Source organism: Gambusia affinis, linkage group LG15 (genome assembly GCF_019740435.1).
Source record: "Gambusia affinis linkage group LG15, SWU_Gaff_1.0, whole genome shotgun sequence".
Lineage (NCBI taxonomy): Eukaryota > Metazoa > Chordata > Actinopteri > Cyprinodontiformes > Poeciliidae > Gambusia > Gambusia affinis.
The window spans coordinates 7,331,853-7,358,370 of record NC_057882.1 but is presented as its reverse complement, the minus strand read 5'-3'; the positions used below and the strand labels follow the sequence as shown (position 1 = coordinate 7,358,370).

The following is a 26,518-nucleotide window of genomic DNA, read 5'->3' as shown; positions in this document are numbered from 1 at the left end:
TACCAGCTGGTCATCTTGGTCCAAATCAAATTGAAACTAATTCAAATTAAATCCGTTCATCTTGTCACGTTCAGATTAAATTACAAACACTACAAGGACAATCAAAGTAACTTGAATACAACGGTTCTGCTAAAATGTCTGTAAGTAAGCCGGTTGGATGAAGTCATGACATTGAAGCCTCTCTAGCGAGTATAAAGTATCAGATAAACATTCAATCAGTCGGACTCTTCCACTCTGGTCTGGTAATATTATCTCACATGTGTTCTCAGAAAGGCGATTCTGATTTCTGCTCGCTCCCCTGCTATGAATCTTGGTCTGGTACATCCTACGTTTTGACAACAGTAAAACCTTTGCTTGCATGCGGGCCACAGTATACATGAACTACTGAGGAATTTCATCTTCCAACATGCCGTCTGCAAGACTGGGATGAGACAAAAAGGTGTTGTCCAAAAGACTCGCCTCATCTTTCACTATCAAGTATTAATTTCCGTGTTTTACTGTGTCAGCCCTTTTCATGCAGATAGATCGAAGATATGCCTAAGACCAGAGGAAGAATCGAAAAGTAACATTATAGTTCCTTTATGGAGTGGTGTGTGGCATAGTGGTAGAAGAGGCATCTCCATTAGTCTTTGACTAAAACATCTGGGATAAATTCCAGATAGATACTCAAACTACCCTGTGGTCATACATTTATAGTAAAATCACACATTTCCCATTTTAATCTTACACCTCTGGCAAAGTCAGGTTCACATTCTGCCTATAATGATGCCAATTACACTTGATCCTGATTTTGCAGTAAATTTTCATCCTTCACACTTCTGCTGCTGGTAGTCAGCCTGTTCACTGAGCACATAGTTTAAATGTTAATTGCTGAGTGTGAACAAAAAATAAAATCTTCAGTCACGTTCAATAAATTAGAATCTGATTTCTGATGAGGTTTGTTCGGCAGATAAAATAACAAATAACAGCTGTTTTTATAGGTTTGCATCACTTTATGACGTCACTGTTGCTTTGATTCTTCCATCTATGTTTGAAGAATCATTAAATCTATATTCCTATAATTATCATCATCTGCCAGGGCAACCATTCGGGGTGTGTAGCTGCTTGCTTTCACAGAGCTCCGCCCTGCCCAGGGCTTCCCCGCAAAGGTCCTCCAGAGTAGCAGCAGCAGCACTTAGATAGCAGCTGGTGGCGCTGCACATCTGCAGAGCTTATGATACAAACTATTTCTCAGCCCAACGCTCCTAAGAACGGTTGTAAACAGCATGATGAAGGAGCAATGTTGTGACGACGACATTCTGCATAAGACAGAATGACGGAAAGAGAAGCAGCTTCAAATTTTAATGTCAAATATACTTTTTAATATATACAGCATTTTTATAAAACCTGACTGCAACATAGTTTCTGGATTGCGCTATAAAATGGCACGACGTGCTTGAGAAGTACATAGTAACATAGTAAGCCATTTAAAATGCCTCTCTGAATTAGACTAATTTAATCTTTCAACCTTCAATGTTGTGTTTTTATTAGCTGTAACTGGAAAATCATCACAGTAAGCAGAAATAAAGAGTTGAAAATGTCAGTCTGTTTAATTCAGTTAAATACTGTGTTTGATCTGGGTAGTTGACTTACGGAAATGAATGAACTATTCAATAATATTCTAATATATTAAATCTAACTCTAGTTCTGGTGCACATGTGTGACTCTAGCTGTGTTTCTGTTACAAATGTGCATAACGCAAAGCTTTATCCTAACAAAAAAACCCACCCCGCAAAAAACCCCAAAAATTTCACAATTGCGGAGTTCCCATTAAATCAGAAAACATTATGGCAGTGACGAATGTAAACAACTGCGATATATTCCTATAATTATCATTAGCTGTCAGCCATCCCAGTTGATGTTAGGGTCTTATTCAGAGATAGGAGCAGTATGCTGTAGGAAGAGCGCCTACATGTACAGCATTTGGGAAAATTGCAATTGGCAATTTTACAGAAGAGCTGCGGGTTCAACATTTTTGAGTAACAGGTAACCTTTCATGAACCTGAGAGCTTCCACTGTCGGTGAAAAACAAAAACAAACCGTCATCCACCTACTATTTCCTGTTGTCTCCCATGTTGTTGTTCATGTGAGTGTTTTGATTGCGGTTTCGTGAAACACACCTATTTCAATACAGCTGAAAAACCACCTGGTCTTCGCTCAGCAGCTTTTTATCGAGAAATGAGTTTTCTAAACTGGAGTTCCCATTGAGTGAATTTACTTTTGTAACTTCAAATTTGCGTAATTTTTTTGGACAATAGAAAAGTGAAGTTGCTTTCACAATACTAACGACCTGGTTTAATTCCAAACGTAGAACTGAATAACATATTAAATTCTCTAATGAACATAAACTTACGGAAGAGCAGCAGTCAGCGGAGGGGCGACGCAGCGGGATGTTCAACATGCAAACCAGAATAAAACAGCAGATCTCACTCCTGCTCCTCCATTTAGCATAGTAGTCACCATTCTGAATGCAAAGGCATTGGTGATTCCAATGCACCAGTCGTCTGTGTGTGTTTCACTCTCTGCAGTCGCTGGCAGCGCTTCTGGCCCTGTATGCAGATTAGGTGCCACTGAGTCTCTGCCCTGCCGTATTGTTTCAGCATTTTTTTATTCTGCCTTCATGAATAGATCCTTATCTTCATTGTGAAAATTCAATAAAGTGATGTTGAACACTGGCTGGCGGCGTTGTTATGTGATTCAGAGCACCATGTGTGCTAGTGCGGTTCTAGTGGGTAGCTAGGTGAGCTCTCACAGCTGAGCTCCCACTGAGATAAACCGTTCATCAGCTGTTTGTTAAAATCAGGTCAAATCAAAAGCAAAGAAAAACGGGACTTTAAACTTAATACACTTAGTTTTCACAGTGACATATGGGCATTGGAGGCTGGCAGCTTCCAACAGAGTCGGACTTCGTTTGTTGCCTAGGAAACAAATTGCAGGTAAAAATTCCTCAGGACTTCATGGTCAATAAAAATCCTTCTTTTATTGACCATGAAGGCAGGGTGCATTATGCAATCTCAACATTTTTTGTTTATTTTTTTTAAGTTTGTACAATGTTGTGTTGCTTTGATCGACTTATGAATTTTTATTTATTTTTTAAATCCTTAAATCTGTAGAGCAGGCTGTGGCTGCTCTACAGAAACAGAGATCCATTTCCAGGTGTCAGACAGCGCTATAACGCAAAGTCACGTTTCTTTTAAGTTATTGTACAAAATGTTCATATCATCTGAATGCAATATAGTTACTTGATTGTGATGCAGAATTTAAATGTGCCATTTAATTATACCTCAGCTGAAATAAATATAATTCACTTCTTCTGCTCATAACACACGAGGTCTGCCTTTCTCCAGCCAGCAAAAAATATTGCTAATTTTTTTTTTTTTTTTTTCAGATGCATCACACTCTGAATGAACTCTAAAGTTTAAGTCATTTTCTAGCACAGTTGTTTTGGGTCTGTTGCAGGAAGCCGGCTGAATCTCCACGTCGGTAAAGTAGTAAAAACAGATTCTGCAGCGACTTTGGTTAAAGCTGAAAAACTAAAAATGCAGCTTGATCACAATGAGAGTTGTACTTACAAATTGCCTGCAGCATGTGTCAGTCAGACATTATGACCATAAAAAAAAGAAAAAGAAAAGAAAAGCAAGCCCTTCATGCAAACCAGTCAATAATTCACAAAATGCTTACGGCGTAATGTATTTGTAAAAGTATCTGCAACTTTGCCATTAAGTGCACACATTTGTAAACAAAGCAAATGTGTAATAATTATTGCAGTCTGTTTCAAACATTCAAACAAATAGAAAAGATATTTGCCTTTTCGCTTTAAGGGCCGCCATTTGCAGCAATTATCTGTACTCTAGCAGTTAAATCTAACAGTTCTAATCACCAATACAGTCTTAACTAATAAATATTACCACAGTATTTAAATCTGACCTCGGCAGCAAATACCTATAATGCCAGAGTGCCCTTCTGAGTGCAGGTTGCAGGTTTCCAACCCAGATGTTCAGAAACTTTTTATTTTATTTTTTTTTGCCCTCAACTTCATCCTTCTGCTCATGCGGTTGGTGGGACTCGTTCCCAAAGCAGAAGTGTGATTTAATCAAGTGGGTCTGCCCTGAGGCCCGCTCCCACTGGGAGACGTCCAGACCGAATTCTTGCCAGAAACTGGCTCCTTTTAATGCAGAAGTCAAGCAACTACAGTCTGAGTTTTTCACAAATAGTCGAGCCGCTCACAGAGTAAGGGGAAGTACAGGTGGACTGACCCCACCAAGAAGGACGACGACAGCAGAATATATATGTATGTGTGTGTGTGTGTGTGTGTGTGTATGCGTGTGTGGGTGGGGGGATGGGGTGTGTACATATGTCAAAAGTGTAATGAGAGCAGGAAAGCAGGGGTAAAAGAAAAATAATGACTTTTATTAGCCCCTTCAAACTGTGTAGTTCAAAAAGTTTATTTCATTTGAGGAAACATATTGTTCAAAATGGAACCAATTTCCTGTTAAATGACAGGAATAAAGGTAACACTGGGCAGCTTGTTTTCTGAACAGCAGTGTTCTGAAGAGGTATATAAGAAAGTTTCCAATTTGTGTATTAAATTGATTCTGCAGACTGAATAGCTACAAAACTATTCACACCACTGGAATATTCGGTTTTGCAAGTAATCATGGAGGAGCGGGGAAAAAAAAATCCTGACGGCCAAAATCTTTCTCACCGACATGAAATGAATGATCTTCTTTCATGACTTTTTCCACACATTTTTAGTAGTGATGGCAACCATCTCTCGTAATTTGAACTGTTCAACCAATGTAGCTTTTTGTGACGTTCATGGTTTATTTATTTGTTCTAACTTTGCACCCCTCGTTTGTCTCGCTGTGTTGCTTCGAGAGACTTATAACAGATAAATGAACATTAACGTCTACTGTTAAAGTGAGACTGTTGTGATCACTGCTCACCAAAGCCCAGCGGCACTTGGGCACAACCTAAATCCCTGTGAGTGCAGTAAACCTTCCTCAGAGCGCAGAGAAGGGGAAAGGTCAGCTCTGGTCAGTATTGCTCGCTGACCAAACTGCCTTACTAGACAGCTGTTTGTCTTCACAGAAAACAATCATCTCCCCCGACGAAACTCTGCATTAGTTGCAAAAGCAGCCAAGAGTGTGGCTGACAGCTGTCAGAGATTAGAAGCAGGCTATTAGTTCCGCGTTCAATGTTCTTTCTGGCACTAATCCCGCAGAATCCCGCTCCCCCCTTTTAAAACCGAGGTTGCTTCATGATAAAAAAAACAAAGAAGAAGAAGAGGCAACCTGTTAAGTTGCGCTTCTCTTCACGTCGATCCCTTCGGGTGAAGCCCGCAGGCAGCGCGCAACTTCAACACACACAACTCCGAAACGAGAGCCAGCAGCAAAAACACACGTCAACAGTGCAGGTCCACGTTGCTAGATCACTTCATCTGCGCTTACCTGAGGAAGACCGTCTCTCCTTGTCGGACAGTGATGTTGTCCATCACTTTGTTGTCGGACTGAGAATCCCCCTGGCTGTAGACCGGAGACCCTGCGTGAAGCACAAGAAGCAAAATCCTCAGCGACACCAGAAGTGAGCATTTGGGAAAAGCGACAGAAGATGTCCGGACGGGCATCGTCAAAATCCGGACGTCAAAATCCGAAAAGGAAGGAAAAAAAAAAAAAGATGGAAAAAATAAAAAAAGAACTCCCACAGCGAGACGACGAAGCGTCTGGTCAACAGCCCAGAGGAGATAATTCAACCCCAGTTCATTAGTCCTAATCCAAATCCGTGTGCAGGTAGTCGCGGTGCGCACACCACACACACACACGCACGCACACACACCCAGAGCCTGTCTGTCTGTCAGGGAACATACACTCTTACTGTTTGCTGTCATTCGAAAGCAAAGCGCGCTTTTCTCTCCAGTTGTTTTTTCTCTCTCTCTCTCTCTCTTTCTTTCTTTATTAAAAGAAATTCCAAACAATAAGCGCAAATCCCTTCAGTGCGTCTATGAGGATCGTGGATCACACAGGCGGTTAATCTAGCGCTGAATGCGAGGAGGGGGGGCGGGAGAGTGGGGGGCGGGGGTGGGGGGCTCAGGGGTGTTAAAGGAGAGAGAGATGCCAAGTTCCCGATTCTCTTCGTCTCCAACAGATCTTCTGTTTCTTTTGTTGGCTCAGCGCTTTCTGTTTCTGCTTGCGCCAAACACAGAGTCAAAGGGGAAGTGTTATGTAACAAACAATTACATGCATATAATGTGTAATGGGCTGCACAGTGGCGCAGTTGGTAGAGCTGTTGCCTTGCAGCAAGAAGGTCCTGGGTTCGATTCCCGGCCCCGGGGTCTTTCTGCATGGAGGGTTCCCTCTGGGTTCTCCGGCTTCCACCCACAGTCCAAAAACATGACTGTCGGGTTAATTGGTCTCTCTAAATTCTCCCTAGGTGTGAGTGTGTGTCACTAGGTGCCCTGTGACAGACTGGCGACCTGTCCAGGGTGACCCCACCTCTCGCCTGGTAGCTGGAGATAGAAAACAGCAACCCTCCTGACCCTCATTAGGGACAAGGATGAACAGAAAATGGATGTGTAATGACGCACTATTCGTGTGCATCAAGTATTTTAGGCGCATTCACTAAATTTTGTTCAAAATTTAGAGACAATACATGAAGAAAGGCACAAATAGGTAAGAATTGAATCAAATCCTAATGTTCAAAGATTCCTTTTGTTCAAAGGAAATAGTTCATTTTAAAGGGAGAACTATACCTTATTCTAAATTTTTGTTTTGTTTTCAGATATTATTATTATTATTATTATTGTTATTATTATTGTTGTACTTCTGTCCACTGGTGCGCATGAATTCCATTGACAAAGGTTTCCCACTCCCCTCCATGGGGAACATGTTTAGGCCTCAGACCTGCACAGCCGTCTTCCAGACAGGTACCAGAGCTCTTGACAGTCACAGAGTTATCGAATGCAGGGGAAGCCTTGGGGACTCATCGGACAGCGCTGCCAGCACTGGCCAGAGTTTCACAGCGGCTGAATGATGTTTACACCCAAGTAAGGGTCACAAAACAACCGGCCAGCCTCACGCAGATCTAACATCTGACCCCCCAGCTGAAAGTCCATTGGTGTTTCTCCATGTGCCTGCAAGGCATCCCTTGTCTCTCTGGTGATCTTTATTCAGTCTCAGACACACATCTGACTGCATCGTCTCTCTATGATTGAACCTTTCATTACTCTGCACCTGTACAACATGACAGCCACCTCAAAGTTTTCCCTCTGCAAATTGGGTCATTTTATCAGTCAATCAACTTAAGGATACAAGCACATGAGATGTGTTTGAAAAAAAAAAAAAAAAAAAGACTTATGAAAACTTCAGATGCAGTGTGGGAAATCTCCACCTGTGCGCCACTGGACTACGTGGGTTTGTAGGAAGTCAAATGGTGCTAATCAAGCGCATTGATTCAATTGTCCTCAGTGTGTCTGTAAAAAATAAAAGTGTTGAGGCAGTTTGCCGCTCCTGAGATGTCCCATCAGTGTGGAACGAGGAGGAACAACACTCAAAGTGATCTCTAAGAAGCTATTTTTAATTTCAGTCAATCTGGAAATGATTATCAAAACACATAAGAGTCCATCGCTCTATTAAGAGAGACTGCTCTGAAGCAGAAGACGCTAAAGACAGTTGTCACTCTTCTAAGGAGTGGAGAAAAGCAAAAAAAAAAAAAGGAAAAAGGAAGAAGAAAAAACTCCAGATTATAAGGGACTAATCAGGATATTAAATCCTAAAAAACTCACTGAAATTTCTCTGTGCTTCAATAAAACATCTGCACAGAAATGAACAAACTGAGGACAGGTTATAAAGAACAGTGAGTCACAATTCCTCAGTTATTTATTTTATGAAATAATGAGTCTGTAGAACATCTCTTGAGTGATGCGAGTTGAACTGGCACAAATGATCAGTTAATATCTCCTCGCAAAATTAAAAACCTTTTCTTTATTGCCTCAGATGAATATGACTTCGAACATAATAAGAAGAGTAACTTAACAAAAACATGCATGTCCCGTAAAGGCAACATCGAGAAAAAGGGAAACGGGGCCAGTGGTTGTCGTGGCTGTTGGTGGAAATTGTGCCGGAGAAGTGAGGCGATCTGCTCAGGACACGAGAACAGGAAGCAATTGCTTTGTACCATGCACAGTCGTGCAGGTGAGCTGCCTATTTTAAGCCAGTGAGTCATGTTCAGTGTGAAGGTTATTTGTCTAGCAGTCAGTGCGTGTGACGACACTGTAGTGGTGTCAACAACAACATGCTACATGTCACAGTGGGCTTACAGTAGTGACATAAACAAGTTTGGATAATTAGTCTTATATTTGGTAAAGATACAAAAAATGCCTGTAAGATCTTTAAATATCTGAAGAAATCACCTAAAATCTGTCATAGAATTGCACCTTCTCATGAAGTCAAAATAAATCAGACGTATTACATAGTTGCTTCTTTGGCAATTCTTATGATGGTTTTGCTGTACCCACCTTTTCACCTCATCATTGAATAAATTTCAAACTACTGTTTTTTTATTATTATTTCTACTAGAGGTGAAGTGGAATCGTGTGTCACTTCTGCTGCTAAAGCCGACTAGTTGAAGGGTGCTTGGAAGCGAGTGCACTCTTCAGCTGTCATGTGCTGATCCTCCTGGTGTATTTCTTTTTGTGTTCGTCTTTGTGACATGCAGGAAAATTCTAGCCAAAAAATAAATAAAAAATGTTCACATTTAAAAAGTCTCCCCTCTAAGAGTAAGTGATAAAAAAAATATCAAGATGGAGGAAAATATGCTTTTCAAGGATTTTTTTTGTTTGTTTTTCCTTTGGAGGAAAAAAAAAATCTGAACTGAAACATGTCTTCTCATTGGTTTTCGTAACTGTTCATATTAACAATTTTGATCCAATGGATCCTGGTTCCATCCAGTTACGCAGGAAGACGAATGTTAAAATGCAATTTCATGCCTGGACACTTTAGGTCTCTCATGGAGTATGTAACATCTGCTTTTAAGGACATCCTGATATGCATTTTATGTCATCTGTTAATCTCTCTGCTGCAGCAGTTTCAGCCGATATATAATGATTGTGTCATCAGCATCAGCATTTTACAGCTGGTTCGAACATCATATGTAAACATTAAACAGCAACTCGCACAAGACGATGTTCCAGGTTTTTTTTGGTGTTTACTGCTTACCGTAGTTCTAAACATTTTGTTCTCTACCTTTGAGATAAGAAGCAAACCAGCTGATTAATTGCTCACAGTTTGTCCAAGAGGATGCTGCGGTTGTCACCCTTTCAGGTCTAAAATCCCTGCTCACATGGTTCATGCTGTTGTTTGTCTAATGAGCTTTTGATATTTTCACTGAGAGAACAATCGACAATTTCTGTCTGGCATCCTGATCTAAATCTCAATTGTCTCTGAAAACATGTTCATTTTAATAAGGGTGATAACTATCTTGTTTTGCAATCGCTCTCTTTCATAAATATTGGCCAAAAAATAATAAAAAAAAAAAAGTAGGCCTGTGATTTAAATGTAGTCCAGTGGTCAACCTTTAAAAATCAATTGCTGCAGTAACTGCGGCGTTCTGTTTTGTGAGCATTTATTAGCTCTAATAGACACATCTATTAGGTGGGTTAAATTTTTGATAGGGGGCTGCTAGAAAGCTGAAGATTAAATTAAAGACATATAATGTCACATGATAACTGGAAAGGGTTTGAAATGTTTTAGTCTCATTATTTCACAATGGGAAAATCTGACCTTTTAACAAGTGTGTGCTCTTCTGAAGGTGCAATTGCCAAATAGCCATATTTTATTCACATGGTTGTCTTGATAAATTTCAAAGTGTTGCATATTGAGGCTGTTCTATCTAGCTTTCACTTACTTTTTTTAAAACCAAAAATCAGAACTGAAACAGTTTTTATTTCTAGGAACAACTCAATTGCTTGGAACTGGTTTTCACCTCATTTTGGAGAACAAGTTCAGTTAAAAAGAAAAAAAAAGATCTTGCAAAATTAAATACATACATAAATACATGGTCTGCCCAAGACCAGAAATATAACATGCTGATTATCTGTACAAAGCTATTCAAGCGTCCATGTCAGCCGGACTGCTTTGTTCCCAGAGACGACTTTTACCATTTCGCGGGAATTGTGCGGTGCATTTAGGTGCACATGATTGCAATGATCACACAATGGAACAAATAAAAGTGCTTTCCTCTGAAATGTGAGGGCCTCACGCTTTTAAGTGCTCCTATATGCCAGACCAACAATAAGCATCAGCAGAGATGACAGGCCCCAGCCGAGTCTCTTCAAGAGGGAAGCATATGAGCGAGAGGAGGGAAGAGAACTGCAGCACTTAGAGTCGTCACACAGACCCTGTCAGGTCCTTGGCCTGGATGTATCATTTTAGGTTCCGCTTTTTTCCAGCAGTGTATCGCATTAGTGGACAATAAGGCCATTTGGGTAAAAAGAAAACTAAAATAAAATATATATATTCTTGTTATCCTCACTGTTACTGATTATGTAGCTGCCAATTGCCCTTGACGTGAATCCTTAGTAGTACAGTCATGTTCACTTCAGTTTAGGTTAGTTCATTTATGCATTTGTAAATTCAGGAAAAGGTAAACATGTTCAGTTCATGTAAAAAGTGAGCTGAATACACGCTAATCAACTCAATCCAGACAGAAGCTTAAAATCAGCAAAAATGTGTCTAACTAATGAACCGATGCAACTAACTGCATATTTTTGTTGTTAAATCTGACCACGTTTTTATATAAATTAGCACCAAATCACACACATGTACTTAATTTTTCAATTCAAACTACTTTCGTTAAAGACATAGAGGAACTTTTTGATCCAATCCTCTTGCATTCTGCTTTGGGATAAGAGTTTCTATGGTTAGAGGAGTTTTAAGTATCTCAGGGTCTCGTTCACAGATGAGAGAAAAAGGGAAGCAGGAGACACGTCTGAAGCAAACATGGTGATGGTTTATGGATGAGTAAAGTGATGTGTGCCTGAGATGTTCAGACTCACTTTCTTCCCTTTTAGATGAAAGAAATCGGGTCTAAAACTGACTACATTCAGAATCGCCGTTACCCCCACTGCTAAACACAACAAACAGAGTAGAAAGAAAAAAAAAAGATCAAATAAATATAGTTCATAGTTGATGTACGTGTAATACCGACTTTCCATTTGACTGGCAAATAAAAAGAAGATAACCTTTAATCCATGAATCTGGAACCGTTGATATGAATTTGGAGGTTCTGCTCAGATGCCTTCTGCACTAAGACAGAGTTGATTTCAATTAGAACATATCTTGTTAGGAAAGACTTCTAAAAAATAAATATGGGGTTGTGAGCTTCTGTTGATGATCTGTGGCTGTTCAGTGTGACAAACACACAGGGAAATGATTTAGCTCTTTAGCTCTCTCAGTGTCAGACATGTTTGAGGATGGTGATGCATCTGTCACGACTGGCATGACAGACGCTTTTAGCTGTTCTGTTTTAGCAAGTTTCTCAACTGCCTTTTCTGTTTATTCTCAGAGTCTAACTGTAAAGTATCTGATGGACATGTCTTGGTTTTTTTGGGTTTTTTTTCCTGATCTTTCTAACACGATTCTGCTGCAGCAACAAATCACATGGTATGAAATACATCAACATAAAGAGTGCCAGAAGTTGCAATCAAAACTTTTCTTGTCCACGGTCTCCAGTGAAAAAGCTAATGCTTATTCTTTAGACGCCAATCTAAACAACGGCCTGATCGCTTCCAGATGGCCACGTTCCATCTTTAGGACTCTCTTTGACCACAAGGGTAGATCAGGCAACGGGATGTTTGTGAATGATTACCTCGCTGGCTGCAGGAAGCACATCAGTGGAAATGTTTCAGCAAATCAGCCAGCTGGGCACATTCAGCTGCTACTCGTCCATAGATGAATTATTGCGTATTGCTACATGATCTGGGCCGTACGCCACATTTCTCTCTATGTCTTCTTGAATCCACGTTTCTAGATTCCTTCACGTCATACAAGCGAGATTTGAAAGTAATTCCTCAAATGTTCACAAATGTGGCCACGGAAAGTCCTTGACTTGTGTTTTGGCTCGCGTACAAAATGAATAATTACTGGGCAACAAACAGCAGCAGTGACATGTAGGGCACGCTCTGTTTTAAGTGGCTGTCATGGCAACTGGTTGGTGTCCAGCCTTCTCACTTGCTCCCACAGAAGGGACGGCAGGTCCTTCAGGCTTTCGCTCATCTTTAAGCCTCACAAGGAGTATTTGCCAAGATCTTTATTACTGTGGGCTTGAACAATCAATACTAAAAGCCCTTTGAGGTTAGAAATCCGAAATGTAAGTGACCATTACTTTCTAATAAAGAGATTGATGCTGGTGAAATTGTCTTCCTCACCCTTGAGCAATGGCTGTCTGACTAGAAGGGAAGGTAAGTGCACTTAAGTGGCTTACTTTGTTCTGAGACGAGAAAGCAGTCGATGCCTTGCTATTCCAGAGTGAGACTTTGTTAGAGCTGGGCAGCATGTTGTCATTAACTATTATATATGCAAGTTATTTGGAAAAAACATTCAAGTATAAAAATGGTGATAAACAGGTTTGCGGTGGCTTCTCTCGCTCCGGTATGAGGACATTCATTTTGTGGCTCCGCTCACAGAGGCGCAGGGTCTTTTTCTGGTTTTGATGACGACAACAACAACACCCCTCAGTGATGTATGACAGATTACACACAGGTTGGTTGGGAGAATAAGCTGCTGGGAAGAGGCCAGCTGACTGAGCTGACAATGTGATGATGAAAGACGTACGGTGTTCAAAGAAAAGAACAGCAGAACACAAAAACGTCCTTTCTCTGCCGATGTTTACCCCTTGGATGATTGGATGGATTGTTTGCAGCTGCAGGTGCATCCAGGGAGCTTTCACACCTGTGAGCAAGAAGTGAAATAGTATTCTTTCTTTTTTTCGTCTCAATCTAATTAAATTCAAAAAACAAATGACAAACGAAGCCAGTGGCATCTATCAGACTGGTGAGACATTTCTAGCGCTTTGGGTCTTCAGCAAACCATAGAGAGAAATACTGCTCCCTAACAGAGGAAACCTGGAGTGGCGGTGACAACTTCCCAGGAGTTGTCTACCAAAATTATTCCAGGAGTCAGACAAGAAAGGATCGGGTCAAAAATGGCACCAACAGTAGAGTTTCAAAGCAAAAGCAAACACTGGAAACATAAAGGCCAATCTCATATTTGCTTAAAAAAGGAAAGAAAAGAAAAAATGGGGTTAATGTTGTGGCCAGTATAAATCTAAAAACGTCTCAACACAGAAAATTAGAAATGACCTTTTTTACTTAAGCGTTTGATTGTTTTATTAAACTTGTGCCTCCTTTAGTACAGTAAAATTTGTCTGTTATGTCCTATTCTGCTGGTATTGTCAATATTTTTTTTCTGCAACTGCAAAACAATGACATGAGAACATTTACATGTCATTTAGTGTGTTTGTGACAGATCAATGCTTTCCTTACAATACTGAAGATCTGTCACTCCACCCTCACTTTATGCACAAGTCAGCAAGCTCTCCCAGTAAGCCCCCAGCCGCTGTCCACCAAACTCCCAGTAAAGTAATCCTCTTTCCCAGTAAAGCAGGGCTGGACACCTGGGCATCTCTCTGACAGCCCAGTGAGACATTACGGTTGCTACGGTGACAACCATTAAGACATGAAAACTACCAGTCCATTTAAGAGGCTGTGAGTAGAAAAAGCTAAAAGTTGAAAACATTAACAATAAATGTGAAGTCTGACTACACACGGATGCTGAAGGAAAAGTTTCATTGAACTTTGTCACCTCTGACCTTCACAAGTCGTATTTGTTCATCACCTCTCCTATGTTTCAGTCATACATCGGAATATTTACGCCAAACTCGGCTAAGAGTTTTATGACTTGGAAATATTTGTGTTCAGATCGGTGTCCTAAACATTAAAGATTGTATTATCATTTGCAAATGATATTGAATGACTCCCGCCTTCCTTGGCATTTAGATTATTAGGCTCAACGCCCTTTTCCATTGCCACAAGATCCTATCTAAGGGCGCAAAGGGCTCCAGATGGGTAGGTCATATTTTCATTCACAGATCAAAGGTCAGCTCTGCCGACAGTGATGCTAATAACTATAAAACCTAATCAACTGACACAAAACAAGATGTTTTCTTCGTTACTGACATCAATCTGCTTGTGTAGCGCTGCAGTGTGAGCCCTCTGTAATGTGACGCCAACATAGCGATCAAGCAGCAGACGCTCTTTCCTGACAAAAAGAATGTAAGGATTAATTGAAGACAGCATAATGCTCAAGAAAAATAAAAAAAATAAAAACCTAAGTTTCATAAAAAGCAACTGATGAAAATGTCAAGCATGAGAGTCACAGCTCCCACACAGTCATCCTGATTTTTCTTATGCTGCCACAAAGGAAGGCGTAAAAACAGACTCAAGCAGAGAACAAAAAAAAAAAGAAAAACAAAGAAAAAACACGTCTGATGATGTGTGTGACTGGTTGGTTGTGAAATCTATCCTAATGCTTTCAATTTGTGGTCTTTAATCATCTTGAACTGGCTCTAATTTTATCTGGGTCACCTAGAGATCTTAGTTTGTGTCTGTGTGAAACAGCAACGTTTGTTCAAAGTGTTAGAAAAGAAACGGCAGCAGAAAGCTTAACCTGTTACTGTCATTTATTCTAATGGCTTCTTAATTTTCTATAAACATTGTGAATATAAATGACTCCTTAAAATTAACAAAAAATATACTATTGTGGACCCTCAGAGAGTATTCAGTGTAACTTCTTGGCAATCAGAATTTTTTATAAACAATGAAATTGTTGCAACTTGATAAAGTTAAACTAATTAATATTTGTGGCTGAAAACAAAAACATAACTTTCGCTTAATCGTACCTTTTGTTCCCAATAGTTTTCCCATTTTGGGTCACCAGCTGTCAACATGACAGGTTGTTGTTGGTTACACCTGACATCTAATTTGAAATACACTCTGAAAAACAGATCTTGTTTACATCCTGTGAACAGAATAAATACCTGATGGAAAAGTAGGAAGGTGATATATAGAAATAGAACATACTGACATTAACGACTGAAATATTTCTGGCTCTTTCTTCTTTTAAAATGTCATTTTAGAGCATTACAGACACTGGCTGAATGTAGAGGGTTTGCAGTATTTGTTTCACTTTGTAGGACAGTGGAAACAGATGATGACCTGCTGGAATGCAAAGCAACCACTCAACGCAAACATGAAGGTTTGTAAAGCAGCTCCTGAATCAAGGATGTGACATAAGTTTAGGCCAGAACATCTCACAGTCGCAGGCAAGTTACCAACGGCTTATAGTCTCTCAGCAGGACCCCGCTGCAAGCAAATGTGTAACTATATGTGTAGCTGTTTGTTGTTTGTTAGTTTTGTTGTAAATGAAGCCTGAGTGGACAAAGACAGCAGCTCCCAAGCTCCCACAGACAGCCTGGAGAAGAAAACACCGGGAGGACTCTGTTTAAAATTTCACAACCTGCAGTGACACTTCAGTCCTGTGCTGCAACACACCCAACACACCATGATGCTTTGAAATGCATCTGGTTTGACTCAGGCAGGCATCGTTCCCACGGAGGATTCTGACTCCAGAGGTTCTCGCTCCACGGTGAGTTACAGTATTAGCAACAGTAAACAAACGCCACGATTCCTGAACACTGAAAACCAAACGCATTGTCAACAGTTTAGCATAGCTGTATGGATGCAATTCAACAGGTTTAAATGTTACTGTATGATGGTAAAAAGCCAACTGCAAAGGTTTTCGTTGGATCCTCATTTTGTACTGTAGCATCTAAACAAACATACATCCACTGTAAAATCTTGGTTCTCTTTGTTTCATTTGTATCGAGGCTTTCTGGGGTGGATTATCCCACTTTGAATTGAATTTATCTTTGTTTAATAAAACAAATACAATGGCTGGATGTCTACTGTCCGATTTTCACCGGGGTTAGATTTAAATCATGCAATAACCTGGCAAAGATCTGACACAGGGTGTACTGACTTTTGCCACCAGACGTGAGCGTACAGCATTTCCTCTCCATTTGGGAAATAAATGTACCGCCCCATTCAATAAATCTGAATGTTATTGGAAAGCCCGTTCATTTTATCACTCGGTGAAACACATTATATAGATTAATTACACACAGATGCATGTTTGAACGCCTTTACGTCTGGTAATTATGATGATTTTCCACTTACAGCTAATGAGAACATGACATTTCAAAATAGAATATTACATCAGGCCATTAAAAAAAAAAACTGATTACAAACAGAAATGTGGGCTTAATGAAAAGGTACTTTTAATCTATCAAACGATCAGGATGTCTATTTTAATCGATTGAAGACGACTCCATTGATAGAATTGAAGAATAATTTAAAAACAAAGTTAAACAGATAAATCCCTTACGGCTGATCCAATAAAGAGCCCTACAAAAGTAGATTTTTTTTTTCCCCATGATAATAAATAATTATCCAAGTCCCTGTAATTTATAGAACATTTAACAGATACACTGATATTTCCAAACATGGACGAACATGATCATATTTTCATCCCAAAGGTTCACTTTTTTTAGAAACTTGCTGCTTTAACTGAACCGGGAACAGACTGGGAACAGACCATTACTGATTTCACAGATCCTGGGATTTTGCCTCCTAGCCAGTGAGGTTTTATTATTTCACCTTCAGCTCAGCTCACCGTGGACACAGCAGTCACTGAGAGATTATATCAATTTAAGGAAGCAACACCTACAACAGTTCGTGGCGCAAAACGTTGCAGCGTCTCAGTAAAACGTGTAAAGAATGCAACGGTTACGCAACACGCGAACAACAGTCGGAGCTCGGGGAGAAAAGTGCAATCCTGTAAAAATGTGAAAAACAAAGCTTCAGTGTGATTAAATATTTACTTTTGTCTCTTTTGCGATGCACAGATCCGGCTCATTTTCATCCTAATAGCTCACAACAGGTTCGCAGGCAAATGCCAAGTAATGTTTGCTAAGCATATGCTGTATGAAATGAGGCTTCATCTCATCTTATCTGTGGAATGAGATGTAATAGAGTCACAAACGATGGAGCGGAATCAGGACTGCAGCCAGTGATTGGCAGTCCGTACCGGAAAATATAGACGTCAGCCCAAGGAACAGTGTCACACAACAATATGAGCCCCATATAAAAAATAAAAATAAAAAAAAGAGCAGATATTCATACACCGATAGACTAGGAGAGCTTTTTATTACAGCACGTAATTAAATTCTCCCAGTGCAAAATAAAGATAAGGATTCCATTACCCCTCTAAAACATTCTGGGGATAATGGATTTTTGTGGTTGATGGAGCACCTCATGTGGGACAGGTGGGATTTATTCCCAGGCTAAACTCAGGCAAACAGACAGTCGCGGCATCCAACCACCAGGAGCCGGCGCCGACATTTGATGCTCCATTGGCACCGGAGGCAAATGAGATTACACCGAGGGAAGTGGAAGCGACTCATTCCTTGACAGATTTACAGATCTTCTGCGGACAGAATACGCGAGAAGAGGCTGTAAAACCCATCATCTGTGGGGTGAATTACACACAGCTTGGAACAACTTCTTTTGGTTAGAAAATCCACACAAAACAGTCGGCGTTGATTTAGCCACCATCCACCCCCACCCCCTCCCCCATCCACGCTTCAATAACTCCTCCGGCGTCACGTGGAAAGCCCCGGGTCACATTTCTTTTTGCTGGGACTCGCAGAAGCTCATCTTTTCATCAGTTTGCTAAACTGCTCCGTGGAACTGTCCTTGGCCTTTGATCTGTTGGATGCTTACAATGGACTAATCCCACAGCAACAATAACTGTACATCACAAGACTTGCAAGAGCATCAGTTTTTTTTTTCTATCGGCCTGATGGATTCAATCTGAATATGAGCAGCTAAGACTGCTGACATCCCCTGGTCCCTGAGCAATAACAAGTGAAGGTCAAACACGGCTGCACTCGGTTCCACTTTACAAGTTACTCCACTTCACTGTGGGAATTCTGTGGCGAGTCATAAAGGCAAAGTATTTAATACTTAGCACACTATCAAATCAAAAGCATCCTCTTCCACAAAAGATGGTTTAAAAGTATTTCAACTTTTGATTGTGTTAAACCGCTTATTAATAATTATATGTGAGATACGGCGCCACGGTCTGCTACATTCACTGTGATTCTATTGATTCCAAGCTGTCAGAACTGATAGACACATTTCATCATGAATATTGCGTGTGTTTCACCAAAGTAACTTTGGAAACGTTGGGTTAATCAGCGGCAGTAACGGCGTATGAAGTTGCGTACGTGAATTTTCCAGCACCATGACCCTTTGACCTGGTCTTCCCATTGTCAGCACGCTACAATGGTTTACTGTAAGAAGCTGAGGACAAAAGTCCGGGCTCTGCTCACGGCACCGAAGCACAGCTGTTCGCAGACACCGAAGACTTTGTTCGTTGTCTTGACTGGTCCTTTTATTCTCTGCATCTTGGTCCACGTTTCTTTTTGCGTCTCACAGTGTCCAGTGCTGGACGATCTAATGTCCTGAGCATTGCAGGAGCCAAACCCAAAATACGTTACAAGATAAACAAACAAAGATAACATGTAAAGCTATATGTATAGATATGCATTGCCCATGTTTAAGATTTATTGGGAGTTCCTGTAGCTCCTTCAGTGCTGCTGTCGACCTCTTGGCAGAGTCCTGGACCTCTTTAAGTAACTCCAGTGATGTCTATACCGTCACTGTGCCGTGGAGTATGGTTAGGTAAAGGTTATTATTATAGAACTGTAAATAATGCACTTTTAACGAGATCAATTGAGTCTTATTTTTTGCTTCACAGAGGTTTGATATTTTTACAAGGAGTTTGAACCCATTTAGAGCCATTGTGCATAAACGGTGATTACATTTTACTATCAAAGAGTAAATCTTGTTATAAAGGTCGTTTAAGTCTCATACCTGGACCAGACTCATACACATCCTCTACAGCCACATAGATCTGCTTCCCAAGGAGAGTGCAGAAGTATTTAAGCAAATCAATCCAATCAGACAGACAAATCCAGTCAATCTACAAGGAACTGCATCATGTTACAAACATCCATCTCTTGAGGTTTTTTGTTAATTTTCAAGAGACTGATTCATTTGAAAATGAATGTAGACTTGAACATTTGTTTTGAAATGGAGCAATCTTGCATGAAATTACAGAGTGTTTCGATCCTGAGCACAGTCTATGTTCTGTACACACTTGTTGTCATTTCCCTGCACATGCTCTCAATAATTATGCAGAAACATAAATTAAGTCACGGTCAAGAAAGCACAGACTCATAGTAAATCATAAAAATTGATCTAACCCACTTAATGTTACATAAGTACAGTTCAAGTGTAATTTTATTTAACCCTTTGCTTTCTCTTGCAACATTGATATTCAAATCCCAAAAATCTTTTTTTGTTTCAAGTCAGTTGTTATCAGATTTAGAGCCATCATTAAGAAAGCTGTAAACTTAAGGCATTTCACTGTAATATATTAAAATAGAGCACAAGCAACTGGTGAGATAGTTTGATTTTAGCTGGAAATAAACTCAAGCGAATTAATCAGTGATGGATCATATGCTTGAGAATTTAAAAATAACCTAATTTAGAGCAAACTCTGGTGAACAAAAGCATCCTCTTCCACAAAAAAAAAAAAAAAAAAGGTTTTAACAAGCATCCTCTAAAAGTATTTCAAACTACTTTTCAATTTTGCCCTTTTTTTAACAATCTTTCAGTTGGACCAGACGAAACACGCCGGCCTAAATTACAAATCGATCCCCGAGCGTAACTTGGCACAGAGAAGAGAAGATGGATAGATGTGTTCACCAGCCATCATGGAAAGAAAGAAAATATATAATCATAAAGTAATTTAAATTGTTATATTCATCCGGTGGTTTGTACTAAAAAATATTTATTTTTCATGTAGCTTCACCAATTTTGATTTTTATTTGTTCAAAATCGCTGAATTTTCTTATTTTCCCATTCAAATGCTTGGAAGCGATGCCGGTGAGGCAGCAGCGAGCTCTGCCTCACCTTGGATTGCGCAACCCCTGGCTCTGCGCTGGCTGCTAAGCGGAGAGAGCATGTTGCTGTACGGCGTCAATAAAATGGTTTAAACAAATTTAATATGTGAACTTATTTCCAATAATTTAGCTTATGTATATAATGTACAGTGCTTTTTGTCACCAACTGTGTTTGTGTAACGTGTTTCGTGTAATGAGCGATTATAAACGGCAGAGAACAGGTTCGAGGTGAGGCAGGCAGTTCTCTTGCCTCATGGCAGGGGGCGCTCAAGATCCCAGACGTTCGTCTTGTTCACTCCTCAACTGCCGAGTAAGTGACAGCGAGCTAGGCTAAACAATTCGGGAAGCAAGTCAAGTGCAGCGATAGATTATAATAGAGATAGTGATTTTTTTCCTCTCGCTTATCCCGACTTTCGACATGGATTATTTTATTTTGTTTTTTAAGGAAATGTGTGTTTTGTGAGCTACAGTTTGTATGTGTAAGGATGCAGAAGTGAAACATAACCTGTAAACTGCTGTCAATCTATGCATCTATTTGCAAATCTGATTCTGATGACGTCAGTGCCTCACCAGCTATGAACCTCACCGCACGTCACTGCGCCGGAGTGTGGCAGAACACAGGCCTCCGATGAGTACTCTTCTTGACAATAAGACTATGGGACCTTTTGTTCTCCCCCCCCCTTTCCATAACATTATCAATAAAACCAAAGTGAAAAACTAGGATGAGCAGCAGAAGCTTTATATAAATGTTTGACAGTGGCAGTTAGCTGTGACGCATAAAGTAGCAGTGAAGGATCTGCAGGGAGCGGGTGGGGAATCTGACGGAAAAATCATTGAAATTAATCTTTTAGTTGACAGAAGCGTTCTGTCACCCTTCACATACTCAGTTATTATCTGCAGATTGGAGCAATTTTCCACCAAGAAGTGCCTCCTGTTGGCACAGAGCTTGGAGAAGTAAAGGGTCATTAGTTTTCGAAATAAGGCCAGGCTAATGAGGGCCAGTCAAAAATCACTGCAGTCTCTTATAAAGGACGTTGGTCTGAAAGCCTGAAGGTGCTTAGTTCCCTCGAGATGTTTCTGTCAAATATATATGCAGACATAGAAATTGAGGTGTCCATCGTTAGGCTGAATCAGACTCCTCATTTGAACTCAGTTTACTTATTCAGGGATAATTGTCCACCGGGCGCATGTGGGGACCGATGCAAACCAGCAAACTGCTCGAGTTGATGATAAATTAGGTGAAAATCGTTTCAAAAAAATATATTAAGCTTGGTCTAATTCCATAGCCAGTCCAATATACCTCGAGCTGAAACTGCAAGGTTAATACTCAAATTCAGGCACATGAAATACAAATCCTTATTACGCAGACGTTTACTAAATTGTAAAATGCCCAAAGCTGTTTGTCTAAGGAAGTCAGCGGACTGCACCGAGTGTTTTCTCTGATCTGAAAGTGAGGAAACAAAGCGGGTCTTTTAGGAAGACCTGGAGAAAAGGCATGTGCCAGGTCCGCCCAGTTTTAATAGAAGTTAGAAACTGGGAAACAAATATCTGCAGACTTATCAGAAACCTACAGGGGAAAAAAACTTGACATCTATTTGTTAAAAACAAGCATTTTTTCTTTTTTTCTTTTTAGTTTATACTATTCCCATTCCCACGTAAGTTAATATATAGTCCCGTATGACACGTCATCCAAGAAACAAAGACATGAAGATCTGCAACATCACTCTCAATCATTACTTGCATCTTGACCAATGCATGTCGACAGAACACAGTCGGCAGCCTCAGGATTTTAACATCGTCTGCTTGGTATTTAGTTGGCAACTGTGTAAAAACAAACAAAGGTAAAGTAAAATGTACAGTCAGATTTCAGAAAATTGAGAAATTGCGAGAGAAAATGTCCCTCCAAAAAACAGAAGAAAGAAATAAAAAGTTCAACATATTGTCTTTTTTTCCCCCTGCAGAGTCTGCATCATTTTTCTAGTTGTTTATTTAGACTCATCCTCCAATAATCCCCATCATCTCTCTTCATTCTCCCCGAACTACTTCCGAGTAGTGCCAACAAAACTTTACTAGGCACACAGTAAAGCATCTCTGATGAATCACCTGCAAACAATTCATCAAACGGAGAGAGGCAGAGAGCCGGACTAGACATGACAGAAACGACAAACTATCTTCAACAGACGAGTCGTTTTAGGATTTGGAATTAAAAGAGAGCGAGAGAAAAGGAGAGCGAGAGAGAGCGAAAGTCTCCAGGGGCCGTCCCCTGCCGCACATTAATGCGTAGCTCTTTTTAAAATTTCAAACAAGGCCTTTCTCCTGACCTCCTATTGGACTCCATTGTGCTCTGATAAATGACAAAGCACCCCACTGGGAAGCTAACCTTGGTTTAGAAGACCAGAAAGGTACATGCTGAGCTGTGCTAGGCCGTTTTAATGAACAAGAGAATAGCTTGGAGTTAAAGGAAATGAGAGCATTCAAGGCTCACTGAGAGGGCAAGTGCACACACAACATCAACTTCTCCCATTAGAAAAGTACCACCTTTAACCATCTTTAATGTTTACATGGCGGACACCTTTCTGGGCAGCAGAAAGAGCTCATCTGCTCTAATTTCACTTCCGTGATGGTAAAGAAGAGGATAATATGAATCTGCTGCTGATTCGGTATAAAAGCCTTCCACAGCCGTCACTAATAAGCTCATATTTGAAGCCAGAATAGGGTCAGGAGTGCCTGCTGGCTTTTATTGCTAGTTGTTGATAAGTCCTTTAAATATCTCCAGCAGTGAGAAAATGTTACTATCATTTTTTTTTTTTTTTTTGTTGTTGTTTTTTTTTTTACTTTCTGCTCAAATTGATCAGGCAGCACATGTTGGCAGGATGATCAAGTAGCTCGTTAGGCAGAGGAGGAATTAGGACTGAGTGTGTCAGATAAGAGAAAGTCGTGGCTCCCCACAGGCGCCTGTGTGGCTTCCCATCGCATGACACCTGTGCTCCCCGAAGGAGCTTTTGGTGCTGCATTTTATCAGCCCGGGCGCTTCTCCCCTCCAAAGCAGCCCAAATGTGGGGCAGGCGAGCTCCCATCTGTGTGTGGGAGAGATAGTTCAGCTCAATATTTGGTAAACACAACATGACTTGGAACATCCTCGTTCTGTTAAAACGAGAAAATGTGCAAACGCGCTGCAGTTTGTGCGCGCTGTGTATCTACGGAGACCAGTTCAAGAAATGAAAAATATCGATGTATTTGAAACAAATTATGTAGATTAAACTGTTAAACTGATGTTTTTACCGTCGTGAGTTTCTGCTGACAAATAATGAAAACATGACATAGATTTGAATATTATGTCACAGCAATAATTTCTCTTTAACTGAGATGGGGGCATAATGAAGTATGTATAATCCCTGCAAAAAGGTTGTTATTTCAAATGTACTTTAATCTCACAGTCGACCTTCCTGGGAACACATTTAATGATCTTTTGTCTATAAATATCACACAATCTCTTTCAACAGACGGACAAGTAGATATGTGTATTTCATCTCTAAAATCTGGTATGTTTCATCAAATTTGTTGCTTGTGAACACAAAGCTGGCCAATAATTCTCATTCTAAATGATTCAAAAACGTCTCTGAGACACTCAGACAGTGTATTCTGCATTGATTGATTTCTTTCCACCAATCAAAGTCATAGATAACACTAATGAGTTACATTTAAAAAAAAGGATCCATATTGAAGGAGGAGAGGAGATAAACACACTGCAGGTCAAAGGTCACCTGCATCCCTAGTCAGTCTCACTAAGCTCAATTAAAAGCAGCAAAAGAATGTTTGAAACTCGCTTTCAGCAAAGCAGAATTCATTTCTCTCCTTCTGCCGTTAGTGCTAACAGTAACTGTGTGGGCAATATCGGCTCCTACTTAACTACAGAGGCCTCTAGGGGATGTGGGGCATTTCTTTTTCTTTCCTACCCTAACCCTAAACCTAAGGAGAAGTGAGTCATCCGGTCATGTTTTTGGACTGTGGGAGGAAGCCGGAGTACCCAGAGAGAACCCGCTCATGCACAGGGAGGACGTGCAAACTCCACGCAGAATGAATCCAGGCAAGGACATTTGCTGCAAGACAACTGTGCTGCCAGCTGTGCCACAGTGCGTCCTCTAGAAAGGACACGTTCATAAATAATGATAAAAAATAAAAAATGGCATCAGAACACCAGAAAACGCAGGCCCTTCAAAAACAATCATTAATAAATCAGGACACGCTACAAATGTGTTTTCCTAACCTATTTGTACACACTGATGTTTAAAATGTATTTTTACCATACAACTGACTTCAATGTAAATAGCAAAACCTAAAATGTTCTGTAAAGTGTCACAAAATAAATGTGATTTCTAGTAAGGAAATAATTAGCATAACTCAATACTGTAATTAAAAATGGTAAAAAATAAAATAAAATAAATAACGCAGAAGTGCATCACTTCATGTGCACATAATTAAAACATGAAGGCTTGCCTCTAGTCCCCAGAAGTGTAGGTTGTTGTGCTGCTGACCTTTGCAGGAAGAGTGAACATTTTGGGAAGACCAACAAAAAACTTTGAGGCCTTCAAAACAAAGACGGCTATTTGTCTGGTTCGAAAGTTAAAAGAGGTCCCCAAAAGAATTTGCAACTATCCTTTCTGCCGCATGAAAATGAGAGTCAGGCGCTAAATTATTTATAACCCTAGATTTAAAATGATTTTTGCTCAACCAAAAAGTTTGTCTTTGACAGAAAATGAGGCAGGCATATGTGAAAAACAATTTCAGCCTGTCAAAACCTGTCTTATTTGTTGACCGTCTTTTTGCACGCTCATTTCAGACATCAAAGGTCTTTCATGGCCTCCCTCGGTCAGAGGAAACATGACAGTAAAATCAAAATATTAGTTCAAATCTAAAATCTACTAGGAGATAAGAAACGTTGGGCTAAACCGTAGTCTACCAGTCGGACACTAACAACTGCTATCAACATGCCGGCGTCTGTGCAAGCAGGCTGGTGTTTATATCCAGGAAGTGTTGAGTGAGAGGTGGGATTTATCCTGGACGGGTCACCATTACATTACAGAGCCACATAGAGACAAAACCCAACCACTCCAATACTCACTCCTGAGGCCTAAAGGAGGGCTAGGGGTAGAGTAGCCCTAATCCTAGGATTCAAACCCAGCATCTTACTGACGTTATTTCAACAAGATGTAATGTTGTCTTGATGTCGAGTCGCGTGAAGACAGAAGCAAACATCTAGTTCGTTACAATTCAACCACAAACAGAACAAGTAAAGAAATTACAGCGTATTGCTTGGATTTACAAATATAGTTATGTTTGCCTTTATATATATATATATAAATACTGTGTGGGGTTATCTGCTTGCTATTTCCCCCTCAAAGAAAACAAGGACTGAAAGCTAAAAAACTTTGACAGTTTCGACAGTTGATGAGCCGGTGCGTTATCACCCCCTGGGGTTGCTGCTGAAAAATGTATTATCTCTGGGTAGAAAGCTTGTGGTTCAGCTGACCTGCAGATAGGATGAGGAGGGATGTCAGGTCCACGCCGGCGAGTCTGCCGACACGCAGAGATATATGAAAACCTTCATTCTGTGCTAATAGAGGTAGATACTTCAGAACCTAAAAAGGAACAGGAAATTTTACTGCTGTGAAAAAGTCCGGTGTGATTTGTGAAACGACGTCCTCTGATATCTAACATAAAAATCCATTCGGTATACCAGGACGTATTAAACCGTGCCGCATATTCAGACTTTTCTCCATTTAATATCATCCCCTCAGTTAATCTGTTGAAATCTGACTAATGTATAAACTGACTGCCTTTTGCTGTATCAATTCCAGCTCACTAAACGTGGGCAGATTTAGCTGCCAAATGAAGCCTATTCATGGGTGGCGTATTATTCACCAAAACTGTTCCTCATAATTAAAGCCGCTAGAAAGCCTGATAATAACGGTGCAAAGATTAACTACTGTTAATAACTCACTGGGATTTAATATGCCATTTGGAAGTAGCTCAGTGATGTTTTAAAAGGTTGCGAGAGCGCAGAAGTTTCATAGTTGAAATATTGTTATTTTAAATCCGACACTTTGAGTGAATCGCCATGTATTTTTTTTCCCACCAGGGGGTCTTTTTGTGGACTCTAGTGTCCCTTATACAACAGTAGGCTGACAGGAAAGGGGGAAGGAGAGGGGGGAAGACATGCGGCAAATGTCGTCGGGTCCGGTAATCGAACCCGCGACGGCGAGGACTGAAGGCCTCCAAACATGGGGCGCGCTAACCTCTACGCCACCGGAGCACGCCCCAGAATCGCCGTGTATTT

At 40.4% G+C, this 26,518-nt stretch overlaps 1 protein-coding gene across 6 annotated transcripts in view; it reads right to left on the bottom strand.

The window, feature by feature from the left end:
• ntm (neurotrimin) overlaps positions 1–26,518 on the bottom strand; it is a 253,225-nt gene that overhangs the window by 67,938 nt on the left and 158,769 nt on the right. For 3 of the 6 annotated variants that reach the window (XM_044140620.1, XM_044140619.1, XM_044140621.1), the window contains exon 2: positions 5,490–5,580. In XM_044140620.1, the coding sequence (XP_043996555.1) occupies positions 5,490–5,580 (91 nt within the window). Of the gene's footprint in view, positions 1–5,489; positions 6,044–26,518 lie in introns of those variants that run through there. The other 3 variants (XM_044140614.1, XM_044140615.1, XM_044140618.1) reach the window with 3 other exon arrangements.